Source organism: Eretmochelys imbricata, chromosome 1 (genome assembly GCF_965152235.1).
Source record: "Eretmochelys imbricata isolate rEreImb1 chromosome 1, rEreImb1.hap1, whole genome shotgun sequence".
Taxonomy (NCBI): domain Eukaryota; kingdom Metazoa; phylum Chordata; order Testudines; family Cheloniidae; genus Eretmochelys; species Eretmochelys imbricata.
The window spans coordinates 227,459,119-227,480,120 of record NC_135572.1 but is presented as its reverse complement, the minus strand read 5'-3'; the positions used below and the strand labels follow the sequence as shown (position 1 = coordinate 227,480,120).

Below are 21,002 nucleotides of genomic sequence, written 5' to 3'. Positions count from 1 at the left end.
ATTTTGCCTTCTATGCCCCACTCCTCCTCTCTCCTGTTTCACAAAAATGATAATAGTTCCAGAGCAAAGGTGGCCCAAAGAGTTCTACAAATTGGCCAGCAACCTACCTCACCTTCACTACAGAGAAGACAGCCCCCAAAGGCAATGGATACCGAAACATAATATCCCATCTAGATCCAAGCAGCCAAGCTGCACTGAATAATAACTTTTATATTCTCCAAAGGCCTATTGAAGAGGAGAGTGGCAACAATCAGCCCCATTTTATGGACAATAGGCACAGCCTTTGGGTTTCTGTCACACAATGCTAATGTGACACCATTGGTTAGTTCTTTGTAATTTCTGTTCGCCTTCATTTGAATGCAATGTATCTATCACACCTATTGCCCTGGCCAAGCCCTGGCCCTCACACAGGTTTCCACTGGCACTTCTGAGCATAGTGTTGTTCATTCACACATTTTTATCACAAATCATATGTAATTTGGCATATTTATGAAAGACCCACATCTTGAAGTCTCTGATTACATTAAAATCTCTGTTTTCATTTAAGAAAATGGTTGTGAAGAAAAGCTTGAAAACATGAACCCCGAAGTCTCAAAAAGCAGTGGACAAATAAAAACTCAGAATTTATTATTTTTAAACTCTCTTGATTTTTGAGCCAATCTCATAATTTCTGGATTCTGACTTATATTTTTGAATGCTAAGAGTAGACAATATTAAGCATGTAATTATTTGACACACACACACCCTAAGCTAAATATTGAGAAGGTAAAGATCTGTTGCAACCTCAAAAAACATACTTTAACGCCTGATAACTAAGGCACCAATGATGGTGCGATGACCCGCAATGCAGCTACGGTCAACTTCAGACTATATCACATCTCCTGGACAAGTACCCACTGACTTATTTCAGTGGCAGGAGACTGGCTCTCCACCTGAATGATGATGCCATCAAATGGTTGAGCACTCTGTGCATACACTAAGACATAACGCCTGAGAAACGGTCACTTGGGAAAGCTGGGTGCGCAACTGTGCTGCTAGGCACCTACTTGTGACTGTTTTGAGTTTTCGCACATGCAACAACTCTTTGTCCATGAGCCAATGAGTGTTCATTCACAAACAAGCGCTTATGCCCATTCAAAAGAGTTTTGCACGTAGCCATTTTCCATTACGCGTACATGGGTTGGGGGTGGTTCGGTGCATACGAAAGCGAAACGTGTTTACACAGGCAAACGGCTTTCCACAAATATTAATGAGCTGATTTTCCAGGGGGTAAATGAATAGTTGTTCTTAAAGCGCAGGTAGGTGTTTTTTTTTCACATACCAAGGCGTGCTTGCTACACACGGGGCAGCTTTGACAGTTGGCACAGGTGTGTGACGCCTGAGACTAGTCTTCGGCCTGCTGCCTGAGATAACCACTGAGCCCTCAGGCGCTATACAGAGCAGCAGCAGCAGCAGCAGCGGTTTCGCCCCTCCCCCCCTCCTGGGCGGCGAACAGGTTTCCACCCGCACAGGCACCGTTGACTGCGGCAGCGGCTCCAACCTCCACCTGCGCGCGCCTGCGCCCTCCCGCCTCCGCTGTGCGCGCACGCACGCGCGCACCCTCCTCCTGAAGGCGCTGCACGAGATCTCACCAACCGCGAACGGCGCGGAGAAGGAAACGCTTTATTGGTGGAGCGGTTTAAAGAGAACTGTGACGTCAGGCAGCGTGAGAGCCAGTAGGCGAGCGAGGGGTGGGCGTCGCCGCGTAAGGGGGCGGGGGCGAGAAGCCGGTTGGAGGGAGCGCGCGGAGGCCGTTTCCTCACCGGATCATGGTGCGGTTCACCTTGACCATCGTCCGGCAGTGAGTGGCAGGGGGGCGGGGTGAAAGCGAGAGTCCGGACCCCAGTCCCTTCCCCCCCCTCTGCCCTGGCAGTGGCGGAGTCGCCGCCTGCCCCCATGGAGAAACCTCCCCCCGCCCCCGGGCGGCGAGGCGAGGCCGGCTCCGTGCTCCCGGGCCGGGGCCGCTCCCGCCGGCAGGTCCCCGGGCTCCGGCTCGGACCCTGGAGGGGGCGCGTCCCTCCCCTGGCAGGGCGGCTGCACCCACCCGCGCTAGCCTCGATGGAGCGAGGCCCCGCACGCTGGAGCCGCGGGGGGCGGGCACGGGCTGCTGGGGGGAGAAGAGGCCCGGGGCAGTCGCGGGGGCCGGAGGGGCCTGGGGCTCTCCTTAGGCCCCGAGTCTGGCTGTGAACCGCCTCCGCCCCTCGCCGCTGCGTCCCGCTGTCCGGTGTCTGGCGGGGCTCGTTGTTGGGCTGCCTGCGGCCCCCTGCGAGAAAGGAACTTCCGGCCTCTTCCCCCCCGTCTCTCGCCAAAGCTGGGCTGCGGCCCCCGGGCAGGAGGCGACACCGCGTTCGAGTCGGCAAAGCAAGGCGGGGAGTCCCCGGCCTGCCCCAGGGTGGGTGACTTGCTGTGGGGGCGTACACTGGTCCTGTTCAGCGCCTACAACGTTGCATCTCTCCGCAAGGCGATGGCAAAACATTGCACCGTGGTTAGGGCAACCTGACCCCTGGTATAGGTGCGGCTGGGACAATGGAAGAATCCCTCTGTTAACCTACCTACAGAAAATCCCCTTCCCACAACGTGCTATGTGCCTGCTCCATAGTGTACTCCTGAGGGAATTCTGTGCCCAAAACCTAAGACTTCTGTGCAGAATATTTTACTATTCTGTAAATTTTATGTGTCAAAATAACGCTATATAATCACACCGGTTTCAATTATTTTGGTAATTTATTTCAAAATACCTGTCAGCAAGTATGTCTGCGACAATACAGACACACACAAAGTTTCCCCCAGGAGTAGAGAGCTGAAGAAACGCCCTATGATAACCCAGTTCCTGTTTCTCAGCCCCCTTCCCTATAGAGCCTAACCTTGGTGGCCCAGACACTTCCCCTGCTCCCAGCCCAGCCACAGCTCCTCCCAACTCAGACACTCTCACTCTCCACTCCCCCCAGGGGCCAGCTGTGCCCTCACCCCAGACATTCACATCCCCTTCTCTACAGAGCCCAGGGATCTAGAGGAAGAAACTGCCTGATGCTGGCTCCAAGGCTTGAGCTGGGTTTCCTGTGCACCGCTGTCTCCTTCCTTCAGGGTGTGCTGGGAAACTCTCCAGTTCCCTCCCCCACACCTTGTCCTCTGTTTGCAAGCTGGGCTCTGCCAGGTATAGCAAGGGGCGTCGGACATATCTGCAGCCCCTTTTTGTGGGGGGGGGAGGAAATTCTGCATGCACAACATTAATTTCTACAAAATTCTGCATTGTGCAGTGGTGCAGAATTCCCACCTGTGCCACTGTAGCTCTTGTAGTGTAGACGTATCCTGAGTCGTAGCTTGCCTAGGCATTAGCTTTGCCTCACTACTGTGAATGGATGTTCCCTCATCCATTAGTTACTGCAGTGGTCATTGTTAGTATCGTAGTTACCTGTTACAAAGATTCCCAGACATAGTAGCTTTGGATGCATGCACGGTGTTTAAGATGCCATTGAATTTACCCATTCTTTCCCTCCCCTTTATTTACAGGAAATACACATTTGATAATGTTCAATGACAATTTTGTACCATCTCGGTGGACTCCTGGAAAGTGCCAGAAACCCAAAATCCATGCTTCTGTGCCCTAAGGGTACCTGACCCTGAATCTTGCAATCTGCTCATATCTTTACATTTCAGCTAATGTCCAAACGCTTTGCCCCTTTCTCTCTCCACCACTCTCTGAGGAGGGAATTCAAAATGGTTGATTTCTTGAGAGGAGACTAGACAGAATTTCTTTTCTGGCTGTGGTTCAAGATGACTTTGAAGACTCCTTTTGTACTATAAAGTGGTACTTTATTTAATTTCTATTTTCAAGTGATTTCTCTACACTTTATAAACACTGGAGCTTCTTCTTTTGTGGATAAGCTAAATTTTGGAATATAGATTCTTGCTGTTTCTATAGCTGTCACATCCATTATTCAATGAAATGCACCCAAGGACATGTTACTACTTTCAGTAACGATGTGCTGCAGGGTGGGCAGAAGATCCAAAATGCTAACCTAAATGTGAGTGAGCTAGTAAGGATGTTAGGCCAACTACCCCTGCCTATCGGAAAACTAAAACTTTTTGGCTAATTATTTTGGGGACTTTTTGAATCACTTGAGATTCTTATCTTAATATGGTTTGGAGGCAATTTCCATTTCTGGCCTTAACAATTACAGCTCTACTTCAGTCTTTGGTAGGGACAACTATTAACTAATTGAAAGCGTGATATTTCTTGTGCTGTTGCTTGTTATGCTTTGTGCAAAGCTCATATATGGACACGTGCAATACTGAGGTATTTGGGTGGATTCTTACCTTCCCACTGTTAGAGGTGGGATGTGAAAAATTACTTTACAGCTTCTGATAGTTGTCATATAGTTATTAGGGAGCATTTTGCATCCTTCTCATCAGTGAACTGAAGGGAATGTTTTCAAACAGGAATCAATTCAGGGAAGTCCTTTGGCCCTGTTATACAGGAGGATGATCACAGTGATCCTTTCTGGCTTTATAATCTATCACTCTGAAGATAATGACATTTCATCTGTTCAGGAGGTATAACTATTAATCACCATAAAGTCTAAAAATGTTTGAGTGCTAGGGAAGCACAAGACCCAAGGGTAGGATTCTAATTAAACTATATCTTTAGAGAAACATGTAGGTAATTCCCCTCCATCTTTTTTCCTTTCTAAATACCTGGGGAACTGCATTATGTAATAAAGGTGAAGCTTCCACTGTGAGGCACTTAAATCAGAAAATAACAAAACGAACATTTGTTCAAACCCCAATAGAGATCTTTTATTCTCTAACTATAAGGTAACAATATAGCGACATAGCAGTGAAACGATTATCATTGTGCCTCTCTCTTAAACTGTATTCTGAGAGACACCTTTTATCTCCTAGTTGAGACTTGTTCTTAAAATTAATTTACAGCTAGAGCATCTGTCCCCAAACTTTTCCCAGTTGAAGATGGCATTGGCAACTTGCTGGGGTCTGAGAGCTATGTCTAAATGCCATAAAATTGAACGTATTGTATATATGTCACATCTCTTTTATTAAGTCTTGAACTTTAACAAATATAGCAGGCATTTAAAAGAAAGCTTCATATAATAATGGACCCTTCCACCTACACAAACTTAGGTGCAGTTATTAGCTAACCTCTAAACTCCAGGCCAAAAGTAAGAAAAAATATATGCATTAAGGACAGAATGCCTGTTTAAAGATGTTACCTTCTCTAGCACTTTGGCTAAAGTTTGCAGAAGTTTTAGCAACTTTGACATCATTTTTTTGGAGTTTTTTCCTTTACAAACTACTCTGATTGTATCAAATGTACATTGTTTTATAATTCTAAAGAGTTTTGGTTTTGAACTTTTCCTGATAACTTCTATTTTGTTAAGCACTTAAAACTTAACAAAAGTTACTACAGAAGGGACTGAAATGCAGACGTCTGCCTTTCTCTATTTACAGCATATCAAGAATAAAATGTTGTGATACAGAAAGATGACATGCCGTGGTTTCAAATAACGTTCACGAGATGTAGTAGTTTAACCTATTAACTGTTTTGGAATAAAACCTAACATAATTCTTTGTTATAACAAATTTTGTGACACATCTGTGGTAACATTCTGGGAAATACTTGTTGAAAATTTTGCATCTGGTAAATATTCTGTTAGAACTAAACATTCGAAATTATTCTTCTGTATTTTAGTAACCCATTAAGATAAAGACTGATTATATCAATGATTTTTGATGTTGCATAATGGGCACTGTTGCATGTGAGGCTAGTTAAGGCTATTTATAGACCAGCTTGGTTGGTCATAAGACCTACCTCTTGCCAAAAATACTCTGACTTGGCAGTGGTAGAGAGTTCATTTAGTAATAAGATAGTACTGTGGAAACAAGCACTGACATCATTGACTTCTTCAAAATATATAGCCTTAGCTTTTTCTCTCAGTCACAGTGGATCTCTGTGAAAAGACTTCTGTGTAATATGAATAGTGTACTGTCTAGTGTGGGCATGTGTGTGGAGAAATCAAAATCAAATTTCACCTCCATACCCCTGATTCAGATGTTTAAAGGCTATTTTCAAACAAAATATTTGTAAATATTGGGGGGAAAGTAATCTTTGTTTACTTTGCATAATACAGTTTTATGCTTGCACAATGCAACCCCAAATGTGGATTTTAATTATTTTCCTCTGGTTTCGATTATTCCTGTTTTCCTTTAAAAATCTAAATCCACTGATTTAGTGATCCAGCTGCAGTCTTCCCTTTTTGGTCAGTAGGAAAATACATCAGATTGAAACCACGGTTCTCTTTAGAAAATTTGAAATATTATGGTGGGATTTTCAAAAGTACTCTGCATTGGCCTGACTTTGCTTCCATGGACTTCAATGGGAACAGATTTAGGCTGATTCTGAGCATTTTTGAAAATCCCATCCTCACTGTCTACTTGGCAGTCTTATTGTATGTGCTATTGTGGGGAGTTCTTGCTGTCTTGTAGTGTTGACCATATTTTATTAGAATGATTGTCTTTTGAATCAGATGCCCTCCTTTTTAGAATCACATAAACTCTGTGGCAATTACAGCAGTTGTTTTATGTGGAAAGTATTTATGTGTAATTTATTGAGGAGAAATAGCCAGCCTTATGTGTGACCAACCATCTGTCCAGATCATTTTGAGAACCTCTGTTACAGCATTGTCAATAAATAATTCTTTGTTTGGAAAGTCAGCATTTTCGTTGGCCTTAATCCTGCAAATGATAAGGCATGTCATTTTACTCATGTGATAGGTCCATTGAAGTCAATACAGTATGCTTAAGTGTTATTGTCTGGATGATGGGGGGGCTTTATTTGTACCTTTGAATAAAGTCAGCTTTATATTGCAATGATTCAAACTTCTGCTTCCATCTCTTTTATTTTGAAAACCATCCAGAGATCTCAGTAAAAAATGTAGAAATAGGAGAATGGAAAGACTTAATCTGTCCCTCTGCCAAAACAAGATTACCCATAAAATACTCAAAAGCATTGTCCAGTATATTTAAGTGGTCAAAGCAGGGTTCCTTCGGCTCCACTATCAGGAAAGTGTTGTTTATGGTATTTTAAGCCTCGGAATAAGAGCATCCACACATTTGCTTCAAATTCGCACCCTACCTTATTCTGGATTAATTTTCATGTGTAGATAAACCCTTTTATTTTCCTTTCTGTTTCTTTAATTCTATTTATGTCCCTCCACCTTTTGTACCCCTAAATTATTTTCCTTCTTTGGTTTTCATACTTTCAGATTTATTGTTATGTTTTGTATAGGCTCACTTTCAAAGCATAGGTGTCTGATTGAAAAAAGTGGAATGGTGTGCATTTTCCATAAAATGACTATCTTAGGATGGAGATAAGGTTTTAATAGATAACTAAATAGTGCTGAGTTAACTATGAAATTAAGCAACTACATTTACCTTGATTCCAAAGAAGCTTTTTCTTAATGAGCACTGAAGGAGTAATTGGAACTAATTATTTTAAAAAGCTTCTGAAGTGTTACTGTGAGAGCTTTAAGCACATCTTACTGAAACAAGATATTGTACTTACAGCAATGTGGTCCCCTTATAGTACTGAGCTGATGAGGTGTTTACGTCTGGTATCTAAATGTTTTTAAATTTTGACTGACTATTTTTAGACAAGTTTGTTCTTCTTTGTCTGAAATATTTCTGTCTTTCAGTGGAGAAACAAGATACAACAAAGACAAGATACTTCAAGGTTAGTGTCAATCCTGCTATGACCATTAGGTTGTTAGAGATTAAATAATTACATATACCTATGCAAGAGGGCAGCCTATGGTTAACTGAAATGTTACCAATATCAGGATGGATAAAAATGGATGACTTAAAAAAAATTAAATATTTAAATTAAGTACATGTTTCTTTAAAAAAATAAACCTATATAAAATTAACTTTGAAATTATGATGATCTATATTAAGGCCTAAGCGTAACTTAAACAATTTTAATATATACTAAATTTTAAAAAAAAGTACAAGTAGTATATGTTTGAAGCCCAAGTTTTAAAGGAAGTCAGACCACCAAACTAGTGGAAGTAACTGTCTAAGCATCTGTAACAGTAGTAGTTTCTGTTGCAGGTGCAGTGAGAATATTTTCTTTTCAGTGTATGTAGTTCAGTTCAGTTACTTACTGGTTCCTTCAAAGCTGAGAAGCTGATTGGGAATTGAAAAAGCAGAAAAGCTTGTTTTCCTCTCCCAGACTAAATAAAAATGAGGTGAGAGGAGCTCTACTTGTTCTGAAGTTTTAAAGATCATGGTGATCATAAACAATCAGTTCAATTCACAAACAACTGATAATACATCCTTTGTTTAATAAAATCATTTAGTTTCAAATGCAAAACATGTTTTGATCAACTTATTTTAATATGTATCCAGCACATTTAAGGTGGTTTAACTAAAACAAAAAGCTGTTTTCATGCATTTTTAATTGAATTCCAATTTGCACCCAAATGCAGGTTGAGGCAAATCATGAGTTAAAAAAGAATTAATCATCTAGTAAATGTCATTCACCATTTTGCAGCATAATAAAATGAATGTAAAAATTAAATTTATTTTAAGCCATATAATTACTTAAATAAATGTGTATAGATGCATTGTATCCTCCTGGTTAGCAAAAAAGTACTAAACTTAGGTGTCTGTCTCAGGCTAATTTTTTTAAACAGTTTCTGGAGATGTGACTATACTGTTCATCAGAAAATTGAGGGGAGAGAGAGCATTGTTTTGCTTATATTAAAAATTCTTATGGCTGTTTGCTGAGAAGCTCTCTTGCCTCCATGCTTTGGCACAAGGGCTTAAAATTTGGTAAGGGAATTGAATTTGTGCTCGGGATGTGCCTTTCTGCCAAAGTTGGGAGGATTGTTTTCTTTCCAATGGCAACACCAAGTTATGAGCTTTTTTGAAAAAAATCAGTTTGCACGTGCTCAGAGAGTTGTTAGCTTGGCAGCTAAATTCTTTGAAGATTCTAACTGTACCGAGCATGCTGCAGCCCAGGGCTGCATGGGCTGAGTAAGGCTCCCTGTAGTTGCTTCTTCTGACTGCTGTGGTGCCAGGCACTGAGAGCAGGAACACTCTTGTGCTGGGTGCTTCACCTGTAGGCATTCAGGCACAGTGAAGGAGGAAGCAGCCTGATTGGAATGCAGAAGCAACTAGATCCAGACAGTGCAAGGGATGTGTTGGTGGAGAGAGTAGATTGAGGTAAAAAGCCTGGGAGCGGGAGAGGAGAAGCGACTGATATTCTGAGATTGTGGGGGCAGGGGCAGTTAGGAAGACTGGGATTAACTGATCAAGGAGAGAAACTTGGATGAGGAGGGTGGTGAGAACTGGGAGCCGGGGTGGAGAAGACTGGGACTAGGACAGGGAGTTCAGAGGGAGAGACTGGGTGTAGGATGAGGAGCCCAGAGGGGTGAATACTGGGACTGGCTAGGCAAGGAACTGCAGGGTTGGGGATGTTGAATAAAGGTTGTGTAGTGACGGAGGCTGTCGTCTGTAGGACCCCTGCCTTGTTTGTTGCACAAGGTGGAAGGTGTATAGTGAATGAGGAGGACAATTGCAGAAAGAGAAAGGATGGTCTTACGGCTAAGGCAGTTGCATGCTGTCCGGGAGAAGTGGATCCTGTCCCTGGTCAGAGTTCTTACATGATGCTAGATAAGTCACCTAAACCAAACTTTTCAGCAGTGACCGCTAACTTTGTGTTTCTGGCTATCTGAATGCACAACCTGAGATCCTGAGGTCTGATTTTTAGGAGTGTTGAGCATTCACAGCTGCAACTGAATTCAATGGAAGTGGTGCTTTGAGCTTACAAAGAACTATATAATGGTAACAACTCTGAAAAAACAGGCCCTAGGCATCTTAAATTGGACACCCAAAATTAGTGAATACTTTTGATCTCTGTGCTTCAGCTCCACATCTGTAAAATGGGGATATAATACCCTGTTGCCTCACAGGAGTGTTGTGAAAATAAACTGTTTGTGAAGCACTCAGATATGATCATTGTAGAAAAACCCATGAGGAAAGGAATAATTTTATATTCAGAGAAGGGTTTGAATAGTGTACAGTAAACATTGCATGGATCTACATGTTGACCAATGAGTATAAAACAAGCTATTCTATAGCTGCTTAGTAAGTGAGCATTGTTTATTCTGTGTACTCTGAGGAAGGGATTTGGTGGAAAAAAATAGTATGTGATCATGTAATTACTCTATCATAATGCATGCAAATAAGGGGGGCTGAATTAAGCTTGTGCAGGCAACCTTAATTCTGGCATTTCTTAACTTCTGAATGTTTTACTTTGCAACTGTGAAGTTCTTGTAACATGTGGTATATAATATAAATATAATTCATCATGCTCATGTTCTTAGTAAGAACTTTATCTTAAGTTGCTCACAAAAATTTGCTGATGAGATTACTTTCATAGATATTTGATGGAAAAGAAACAGCGTACCAGCTGAGGCACTATCTAATAGCACGTTGATTGTCTCCAGCCACATCTGTCAGTTGATTTTTAGACTACCTCTTTTTACTGTTCACTAGTTTGAAATTGTATACTGGATATTACCACTTTGTTGTTTGGTACCCTTCCCACATGCAACTAAAGAGAATCTTTTAATATTTAAAACCTACAGGGTGGCCATAACTAGGTTTTGCAGGATTCACTTTAAGTCGATAGAGGTTGGTAAACATCCGTTTCATCTGACACTGAAATTGATGGGAAAAAATTCCATTGGTAGTAGTTGGGGTGAGTGCATCTTCTCCTCCATATCTTGTGCCTACAGGAATCTGGTGTCACTGGCCTTGCTGCAGCCCTGCTGTCACAGGAGCAAGAGAGCGGGATCATGACAGCAGGGTTGCAGAGGGCTCCCTGCACTGTGGCAGAGCCAGTGACACTGATCCCTGCAGGCACAAGGTGTGGGGAAGACTGTGGTACTGGCGGGGCAGAGCAGAGACCCCTGGCCAGTGCTGTGAGGAGGAGGAAGAGCCCTTGGCTGTGGGGAAGGCCCTCCCACTACTGAATGGCTCAGTCCTTGGGCAAGAGCCATTCTGCAGTGGTGTGGTCTCCCACTCATACTCCTGGGGGATGGGGGGGTTTCTGCTGCATCAGGCCAGGACCACCACTTCCCCTTGCACCTGTAGGGATCTGGCGTCACTGGCCATGTGGGGAGCCCTTTGCAGCTCCACTGTCATGGCCCCACTCACTCACCAGCTGGGAGTGCAGGAGCTGTCCCTGGACAGGAACCATTCAGCAGTTAGGTGGTCTCTCCTTCAGCCAGGGTCTTGTCCTCCTCCTTGCAGGGGTGGGGTGGGGGGTCTGCTCTGTTGGGCGAAGTCTGCAGTCGCCTTCACACCTTACACCCTGATGCCTTGGGCCCCTCAGCTGCACAGAGAGCCCCCTGCAGCCCCATTGTCAGCACCATCCTGTCCCCGTCCTACTCCCACTTAACTTACTGCAAGGGTAAAAATCAAAATTAACAATCAGAAAATATTAAATAAAAATTGATAATTATCAAAATTGCAAAGAAATGAAAATCATAAGCTCTCACTTGGCCAGATACAGGTATACAGATATTTAGAAACCAAATTGCAATCTCTTGAGGTCCTGTTGCCTGTGTTGCCACTGAAGGCATAGAGGATGAAATCTTGGTGGATTTCTTTTGCGTGAGAACCACCTCTGTAGCATTGTTCTCCACTTATTCTGATCTGACAGGAAAGACACATACCCCGGCCTCTCGACCCCAAATGCCATTTTCAGGTAAGAATGTGGACCAGGGGAGAAGGAGATGAGGCTTGGGGTTGTTGGGAAGGCCACTCCCCATAGCATTATAAATTCCCCCCTTAGATCATTCTGGTCATCTTAACACACTTATTGGCTACTTTCTTCAGATATGGAACCTCCTCTTACTCTTCCCCAAGGGGGATTTCTGGTGTCAGAAAGAGTGGGAGACAGCAGGGGAAGTATAATGTATTTACAGAATACATAAAGGAAAACAACTTTGAATAATCTTTTTTAATGGTGTGGAGGTAGGGGGATCAAACTATCTTGGCTTTGTCTCAAGAACATTCTGGCCTAAATTTTTAAAAATAGCTACTGATTATGGATGCCAAGGGACTCAAATTCACTAGTCACTCTTGAAAAATCAGGCTTCTGCATACATGTTTTTTACTTTGATATATGTAAGCTAACTTTTTTGTTTTGTAATTTAAATACTGTACCAATAATCACTTTACCAATAATCATTGTGTGTTCCTAGAGTTATTACTTTTGTTCTTTCCCATTTAGTTTGCATGATGATTGAATTCTGAGTTTCACAGTAAAGGGAAATGGGGCAGAAATGGTCTTCATGTTTGCATGGCACTCCGATCCTGACAGGATTTGCTGAATGCTACTGCATTACATATAATTAATCATACATTAATTAAAATTCAAATGTTAAATTGTCTGGGAAAATTTTATTTTTCAGGACAAGGTGTGGATGAGCCCCTTTCTGCAACTGGTTTCAGACAAGCAGATGCTGCTGGTATATTTCTTAGTAATGTAAAGTTTACTCATGTCTTCTCAAGTGACCTCCTTCGAGCAAAGCAGGCAAGTACTTTTTCAGGCAATTGAAAGTAAATCTAAATCTCAGTACTTTGTGGGGCTGGGGCAATATAATGCAGTGGCAATTTTGAAGGAGGGAGTAAGTTTGGAACTAAAATGTTTTATGTAGAAGGTGAGCTCTTCTCCAAAGAATGAAGGAAGCTTAAAAGATACCACTGAGTTAACATACATCAGCCATGACTTGCATCTTCAGGGAACACTGTACATTAGGGGTCATGGGTATTTTTTCAATATACATAACCATGGAATTCTGCTACATAAGTTCCTCTCAGGTAGTGGTGATAGGAGCTCAAGAGAATCTGGCTGTGATGATGGTGAATGTTCAAGGAAAATCTGTTTATAAGAAGATCAACAGCTGACATTGCCAGTAGTAACCCATTAAGTTTTTAATTAACTGAGAGAGACCAGAAGCAAAAAGTTCAGGGGCAATGGCTGCCACTATATAGGAACTTCTAAGATCTTTTTTAATTAATTCTAAAAATATGCTAAGAAGTGGTTTAGGTTTAAAAACTACATCAGTTTTTTAGCTTAATAGTGACACTTCCATCTTTACTTAATATGGTTAATAGAGGATATTCAACACAGTAACAAAATGGTGAAAGAGGAGAGGTCAGAAGCATAAAACAGAAGGGTAAAAAATAAACAGTACTGAAATAATTTGAAGGTATTAAGACAGTAGGACCCAACAAAATTAATATTTTAACTCTCTAAAGGATTTAGTAGAAATAGTATCCATAGCGCCCTGCACAGATACAAAATTTATATCCACAGATATAAGTTGGTATCCACAGAGCTGCAGGGCTGTACCAGGAATCTCAGCGGCAAAAGCAGCAGCACATCGGGCCGCTGCTCCCAGGAGCCAGCACCCCGCATTGCCAGCTGTCCCTGATCATGCTAGTGTGTGCAAGCAGCTTGCACGCTCCTGGTTAGGAGACTCAGACCACTGCATGGAAGGGACTGCTGTCCGGGAGCATGTGAGCTGCTTGCACACGTTAACTTGACGAGGGACAGCTGCCGGTGAGCCTGGTGTCTGCGAGTGAGCGGGGCTGGGGGTGAGACTGCAGGGTGGTACAGCCATGCCGGAGGAGCTGCCAGCACAGGCTGCTGGCTCCTGGGAGCAGTGGCCTGACATGCTGCTGCTTTCACCTCTGTGGTTCCAGGTAGAGCCCTTAGAGCTCTGTGGATACCGATTTATATCCATGGATACTTGCATCCGCGGACATAAATTTTGTGTCTCTGCAGGGCTCTAAGTATCCAAACCACTGCCAGGTATCTTTGAGAACTTGTGGAGAATGGACTGAATTCCCAAGTGACTGGTAATAGGCTAACATGCATTAATGCCTATTTAAGGAGAAAGAGAAGGGGGGACCTTGTTAGTCTAACAAGCTTAACTTTAATACCTGGTTGCTTCACAAGACAATATTTGTGCTCTTAGTGGAAAACAAAAATTGTAGATCCCACAAGTTAATCAAAAACATAACATTAAACCAACTTAACTATTTTCTTTGATAGCAAATAAAGGAAATTGAATGGTTGTAGTATAGGTTAACTTTATTAACTTGTATGATCTTGTTGCACATTAATAGGACCCTACCAAATTCGTGGCCATGAAAAAAAATGCAATCATGTAATTAAAGACGGTATCATAATGCAGATGCACAGGCAGCCATAATTCTGGCATTTTTTAACTTCTGAGTGCTTGACTTTGCAATCTTAATATATTGGTTATGTCATGTATAATGTTTGCTTTCCTTGGTACATCACAACTTAGTATCACAAGCAACTCCTGCTGTGTGGCAGAACCTGTCTACATCACTTAACCACCTCCTTCCTAACAATTAATTACTATTTTTTTTCCCTGAGGATCCTTTTAACATCCAAAAATGGTATTTTTATATGACTTTGTACATTTATTTTTTCAGACTGCATCCACAATTATAGGAAAAAATAAGTTTTGCAAAGATATTGTAATACAGTATGATGCAAGACTGCGAGAGAGGGTAAGTGCCAAGTTACTAGTTCGTGTCTTTAAACTGAATAATTTGTAAATGTAACTTACCACTTATGATACAAATATTTTAAATTTCTCTTTTATGTGAATGCTTAGGTAGCTTGGTAATTCATCCTTTGTAATTATGAAAGTTGCAATTCTGCCATCAGGTATACGGAGGCTTTCATTTGCTTCAGTGCTTTCTGCATTCATACTAGGCAGAATTTGACTTTAACTCTAACTTATATAATCACCTGCAGACTCTTTTACTTACCCAATTAATCTTTTTTTTTTTTTTTTTTTTGGTCTACACAAATGCATAATTGTACCTCTTGTATGAGTTTAACTATAACTTGAACAGAATAAACTGAGTCTGAGGCATGTTTTAACCTAAGTTATGGCTGTTACAACGTTAACAGGAAGGTGTACTCAAGTTGTTATAGTACTGGTACATTCAGCTTAATTTTAAATGAAAGGAGACACTACCAAAAAAAAAAAAAGATAGCAAACTGCCAAAGGTAACCCTGTTAAAAGAAGGAAAAAGCTGTAGCATTTCCTCACTTCCCCCTCTCTTTCTTCTTCCTTGAAGAATCAGGAAGGCTTTTGTTCCCTAGAAGATGGCTGCAATGCAGTCATGTTCCGGAGGCTGCATTCTTCAAATATACAATACACATACCAGTTGTTCCGGTGATAAGCCCTACTGGAGGGAAGGGAATGAGAGGAAGGAGAAAATTAAGGCTTTTTTTTTAAAGGGCTTTGTAAAGTGTCTTCCTTTTCAGAAGTTTCAGAACCCTGATTTCTTTGCTTTTGTGAATTCTTTCATGGACAATTTTGAGCCTTTCAGCTTCGGCTGAAGGGGGTAAGATATTGAGGTACCTTTTGTTGCTAACAAACAACTTCAATTCTGAGTACGGGAATAAATTAGAGAAGAGCTGATATAGTAAGTAATGGAGATTTGCTTGTTCACTGTATGGATATTGAAATCACTGTAGGGATTATGTAAGTAGAGTGCAGGGATTTGTATAACTCAGGGAGGGATTATACATTTGTGCATTTTCTTAACTGTATAGCATCCCCTGCCTGTTTTCTCAAAATAGTAAGCATTACTACAGCAATTTCACCATCATGATGCCTAGTAACATAGAAGTAAACCTGTCTTTCACTTAAATATATTATCTGTTCTCACATACTGTGATGTAGTGTGGGGATGTGGTGGTGTTGCATTCCACCTTTGGGGTGGATGAATTGATTCCTGTGTTGTTTGTAAAGTCCTTTGGGATGAAAGATGCTCTATAAATATAAGGTGTATAATACAATGTGTACTGAATGTCTATATGCAACATCTGATAAAGATGATAAAGATTACTTTTACAATGAGACGTTTGGTCTGTTTCACTGAGAAACAAGGGGGTATGTGCTTGGGATTCTGTCTGCATTTTCTGCTGTGAATTTAGCATTTGAGGCTTTTATAATCTCAGCCAACTCATTATAATTAACACATGGTTACAAATTCTTAGGGTCAGAGAACTAAAAATATATATTAAAGTACTTTTTTTTCTAATCTTAAGAAAAAAACGAACCCAAACTAACCTGCCCATACCTGTGAAATATAGCCTTTTTTTTGGATGCTCCAAGAGTATTTTTAACAGCTAGAGTGCTCATATTGAACAAAATCCCAATGACCAGTTTTCTGAATTGATTTTTATTCTGTGAATTATGGGAGAGATTTCAAAGGCATAAGAGGACAGTTGGGTGACCATATGTACTTTTGAAAATGTCCCTGTATGTTGAGTATCACTTAGCTACAGCAGAATCCCAATGCTTTCTATTTGGACTTTGAAGGTTTATATTACAAACAAGTGATGACATAGGTCATTGTAACCTTTACATTATAACACTACATTGTAACCTTTACAGTATAACATTACATAGGTCATTATAACCTTTATTGGGATTTTGTGACCAAGAATGATAGAAAAATTCTGGCACATAGACCAAGAACAGCCCAAGATAAATTTCAGGTAGATGCTAATGTTTCAAATGTTGGCTCTTTTATTAAATTAGAAATGCGTGATTACTTTAAAATGACTTATTTGGAGAAACTAACACTAAATGAAATAGCACAAATACAGATCTCTTCAGACATTTGGTATGGAGTGAGAGTGCTGTTCAACCTGTTGCCTATATTAAAAGGGAAACAGGAACAGACTCTTTAAATGAAGTTTGAGTTTGAATTTGTATGACTGAATTTTTCTTAATATTTAGTAAATCCTTTTCTATAAATGGTCTTTTCTAGAAATATGGGATTGCTGAAGGAAGGCCATTGAGTGACCTAAAGGCAATGGCAAAGGCTGCTGGAGAGCAATGTCCTTCGTTTACACCATCTGGAGGAGAAACACTAGATGAGGTATGGTATTACCACTTGTTTGTTCAGGCCCCATTTTCCATGTTACCTTACACATTTTCTTTATACTAGTGCTGACACCTCTGTATTTTTAATGAAAGAATGCTGCTATTACTCCTGGGGGGAATTCTCTGCTACTGCGCAGGTGCAGAATTTATGTACCCTGCAGATTTCTTTGCTTCCCTGCAGAAAAATGGCTTTCTGATGAGGAAGCCACAGGAGCAGTCATGCGACCCTCCCCAGCAGTATGTTTTGGGTGCTCAGAGGTAAATCACTCAGGAGGTGGGGCAGGAGGTGGGACTGGGGAAGACCCTGCATTGCATCCAGGGCCGAGTCAGACCCACCTCCAGATTTCTTCCCTGGCTACAGGAAGCTCTTCAAACTCCTCCCCATCTCCCCCCTGCACCCATCACTCCTCAGGTATCCCTGCTTAGGAAGCTGCTCCCCCATCTGTCCTACCCTTGTACATCCAGACCTCTTCATACCCAGATCCTCCCGCCAAGCCTCACCCTCCTGCACTCAGACCCCCTCAATGAGCACCACAACCCCGACGAGCCACCCGCACCCAGATCCCCACCCCACTGAGACCCAACTAGTTGCACCTGGATCCCCATCCACTGAGACCCACTCCCCCCTGCTGAGCCCCAAGCACCTTCACCTGAATCCCCTTCAGAGTCCCATTACCATTGCTCCCAGAACCCCACAACAAACCCTTGTGCATCCAGATCCACTCTGCACCCGGATTCCCCACTGAACTGCCTGCATACCTGGATCACCCCACACTAAGCCCCTCCACATTTGGATCCTGCTTTACTGAGCCTGCCTCCCACACCTGGTGCGTCTGGCATGGAGGGGCAGGGCACTGGGGTGTTTCTGGGGCAGGCCCGGTCCTTGTATTATGTCAGGGTTGGATGCAGCCTCACCGCAGAGTCCATGACCCCAGGGGGGGATGGGCATGGGAAGTTGCACTGTGCTCACCCACCTCTGTGCAGCCAGTGTCCTGTGCTCCTCAATTAAATTAGAAATGCATGATTACTTTAAAATGACTTATTTGGAGAAACTAACACTAAATGAAATAGCACAAATACAGACCTCTTCAGACATTTGGTGTGGAGTGAGAGTGCTGTTCAACCTGTTGCAGCCTCCACATTTATTTGACAAATAAAATTTGCAGAATTTTAAAATATTGTGCACAAATTTTAATTCTTTTGGCGTAGAATGCCCTCAGGAGTAAATTTTTCTATTGCAGGCATAGCTCAACCAGAAGTGTCTTTTATCAGTTCCATTCTACTGTGTTCCCTTTTACTAGAATGGATTTAAATACTGTCTTTCTATTCTCCTTTAGTCTTGATATGTTTATTTGGAATCATCATGCAGATAGCTGTCAGTTGGCTACATTTGAATTTAAAAAGCTTTGTGTCCCAAGTGATCGGTACAGAAACCTGTTGAGCTCAAAATTGACTTTGTGTTTGGTACCTTTAGTGTGTATGCACTGCAGTTGGGTTTGTGTTTTTGTTTTCTGTCCTATTCCATGGGGGGGCTACATCATCCTGAAATCATCATCCAACCTGAAACAACTAGACCTGATGGCAATGGCAATTGATTTGGGTTTTTTTCCCCTAAATCTAAAATTAGCCCATGGATAGCTGTATGATAAATTAGTCTATTATCTTAATGAAAATGAGAAATTATCTTCACCGTCAACCTCCTTGGATTTAGAGGGCTGAGAACTAATAATCATCTCCATGTTTAGTACTTTGACCTGCTACTGTAACTGCCATGTGGAAGCTCGTTTACCTTTGTCTGATACACCTACTTAAGTTTTCTAGTCAGTCTTTGTGGGTTACGTAACTTATATGTGTCGTAAAATAATTGACAGTGAAATTATAAAGCCATTAAAAAGCAACCAGTAAATTCACTGGACAGAGTTATTGCAGTCATCACAAATATATTCTTTTTTCCTAACACTTTTTAGGTAAGGGCACGTGCAAAGAGTTTCTTTGAATTTCTGTGTCAACTTTCTATTGAAGAAGAGTGTCAGAAAGAACAAGCTGTTCTGGGTATGGCAGACAATGGCTTGGAAACATTGGAAGGAAAACCAGTTTTCCCTTTGAGAAACCGCTGCTGTGGACTTGAACTTAATTCTGATACTGACAAAGATACAAAAATGTTAAATCCCAATATATTGGTGGTGAGTCATGGGGCATACATGAGAAACTGGTTTGGTTATTTTGTTTTGGATCTAAAGTGCACTTTACCATCAGCTTTAAAAAAGTCTCAGTTATCTTCTGTGAGCCCTAATACTGGAGTGAGTCACTTCATTATAAACCTTGGAAATGGAGATGTGATGAAACCTGAAATCAGCTGTATTTGTCTTAATCGAGATGATCATTTAGCAGATGTGAATACTGAAAATGTGTAGTTCAAACAATTAAAATGTTAGCAATATTAAATGTATTTTATAGCATTTTTAGTCAAGTTATTTAAGCATGAGAAATAATTTATTTTAAAAAATACTCTTAATTAGCAAAGAAGTCTTGACTAAGTTCATGTTATATTTGGAAAATTGGTCTTAATAGTTAATTGGGTTGACTTGAATTCAGTTATTGGCACTGTACTGCAAGATTCTGAAGAATTGTAATAACCTGTTTTACAATAATATACACAGTAAGATGACCTTAGTGCTTGATAGTAATTCAGTATTGTAAAAATTATACTAAAACGTATTCTTTATGAACAGGAACTTAAAGATATTACTATTCAGGACTCCTGGATATCTGTTGCTATAGTGTTTTTTATATCTTTTTACCATTCTATCAAAAATGTTATGGATATCATCAGCTGTTTTTCAAAGGTATTACATGACAAAGAGTTTAGAAATACTGTAACTAAGGAAGTTAATTTTTTCTCCAACCTACTGTGTTATAACTTTATATATGTAAGTTGTTTTTTATAAATGTAAATGTGTTCCTATTTTAATGTAATAGTATAACCTAGTAGAGGGAGCATTGTCTAGTGGGAAGAGCATGGAACAGTAGGTGTTTTGGGGAAGACCTGGCTCTGCCACTGACTAGCTGTGAGACCCTGGGCAAGTCTCTTAATCTCTCCATGTCTGTTTTCCCATCTGTAAAAATGCAGTGTTGATTGTTTAAAACTGTTAGTAGGGTGAGGAGTGCTAACTTGCGCATAGCCAAAGTTATGGCCTCTGTCCTGAAAAGGAATTCTTGCACATGGAACATTGTGTCCAGCTAGAGTCCCAATGGTTTAAATGGGACTCTCATGAGTGGTTACGTTTGCAGGGTCTAGGCTGCTATAAGCACTCAATGAGTGCTTGTGGTTACTGGTAATACTGTATGTTCTTCCACCTTTTGGGGTGTCTTTATTATTCACATGTATGAGTGCACATGTAATGACTCTGTATATGTTGTAGTAAAACTATGCTCGCAATTTGCATATCTTAAAAGATTGTAAATAAAATCATTAAAGCTCTATGTGTAGAATTTCTTGGATTTTCAGCATGCCATATGTCATCCCCAAGGTTTATTTTTGATACAGGATTTGTGCTTAGCCTTGTAGAATAAGTATCTTCTTATATTGGAACTATTAGAGGGTGGTCTCTCGGATTGACTGTACAACTGCCAACAGAGCTACTTTCTAACATGTTAGTCAAGTTGTCTTTTAAAGGGGCCTTGTATGTGTCAAAGTGCTTTACTGATCAACACCTAAGCATTAACACAGAAATTTGTTTAATGTTGCAATATTTAAAATTGAAGCTGCTTACAACTTTAACTTTTTGGGCTGAAAATTTCAAAGGTGGGGGTCTGGCTCAGTCTAATCTTTTTTAAAGTTTCATCTAAACTAGATGCAGCCATTTCAACAAATGAAATTAAAGGAAAATACATTGTTTTGCCCATATCTTTTCTAATTCTTAC

General features: G+C 41.2%; 1 protein-coding gene across 1 annotated transcript; it reads left to right on the top strand.

Moving 5' to 3' along the window:
* Positions 1-1,758: 1,758 nt before the first annotated feature.
* On the top strand, positions 1,759-20,550 carry TIGAR (TP53 induced glycolysis regulatory phosphatase). Its single transcript, XM_077825163.1, has 6 exons — positions 1,759-1,840; positions 7,749-7,786; positions 12,540-12,661; positions 14,599-14,676; positions 16,963-17,073; positions 19,046-20,550. Exons 1-6 carry the CDS (start codon positions 1,809-1,811, stop codon positions 19,490-19,492), a joined length of 828 nt encoding a protein of 275 aa, XP_077681289.1. The 5' UTR covers positions 1,759-1,808; the 3' UTR covers positions 19,493-20,550.
* The last annotated feature ends 452 nt before the right edge of the window (positions 20,551-21,002 follow it).

Excerpts from the sequence above, each read along its gene's own strand:
- TIGAR (XM_077825163.1), top strand. The coding sequence starts at position 1,809 with ATGGTGCGGTTCACCTTGACCATCGTCCGGCA. Across the intron at positions 1,841-7,748 it reads ACCTTGACCATCGTCCGGCA|TGGAGAAACAAGATACAACA; the intron begins GTGAGTGGCAGG and ends TCTGTCTTTCAG. Across the intron at positions 12,662-14,598 it reads ACCTCCTTCGAGCAAAGCAG|ACTGCATCCACAATTATAGG; the intron begins GCAAGTACTTTT and ends TTATTTTTTCAG.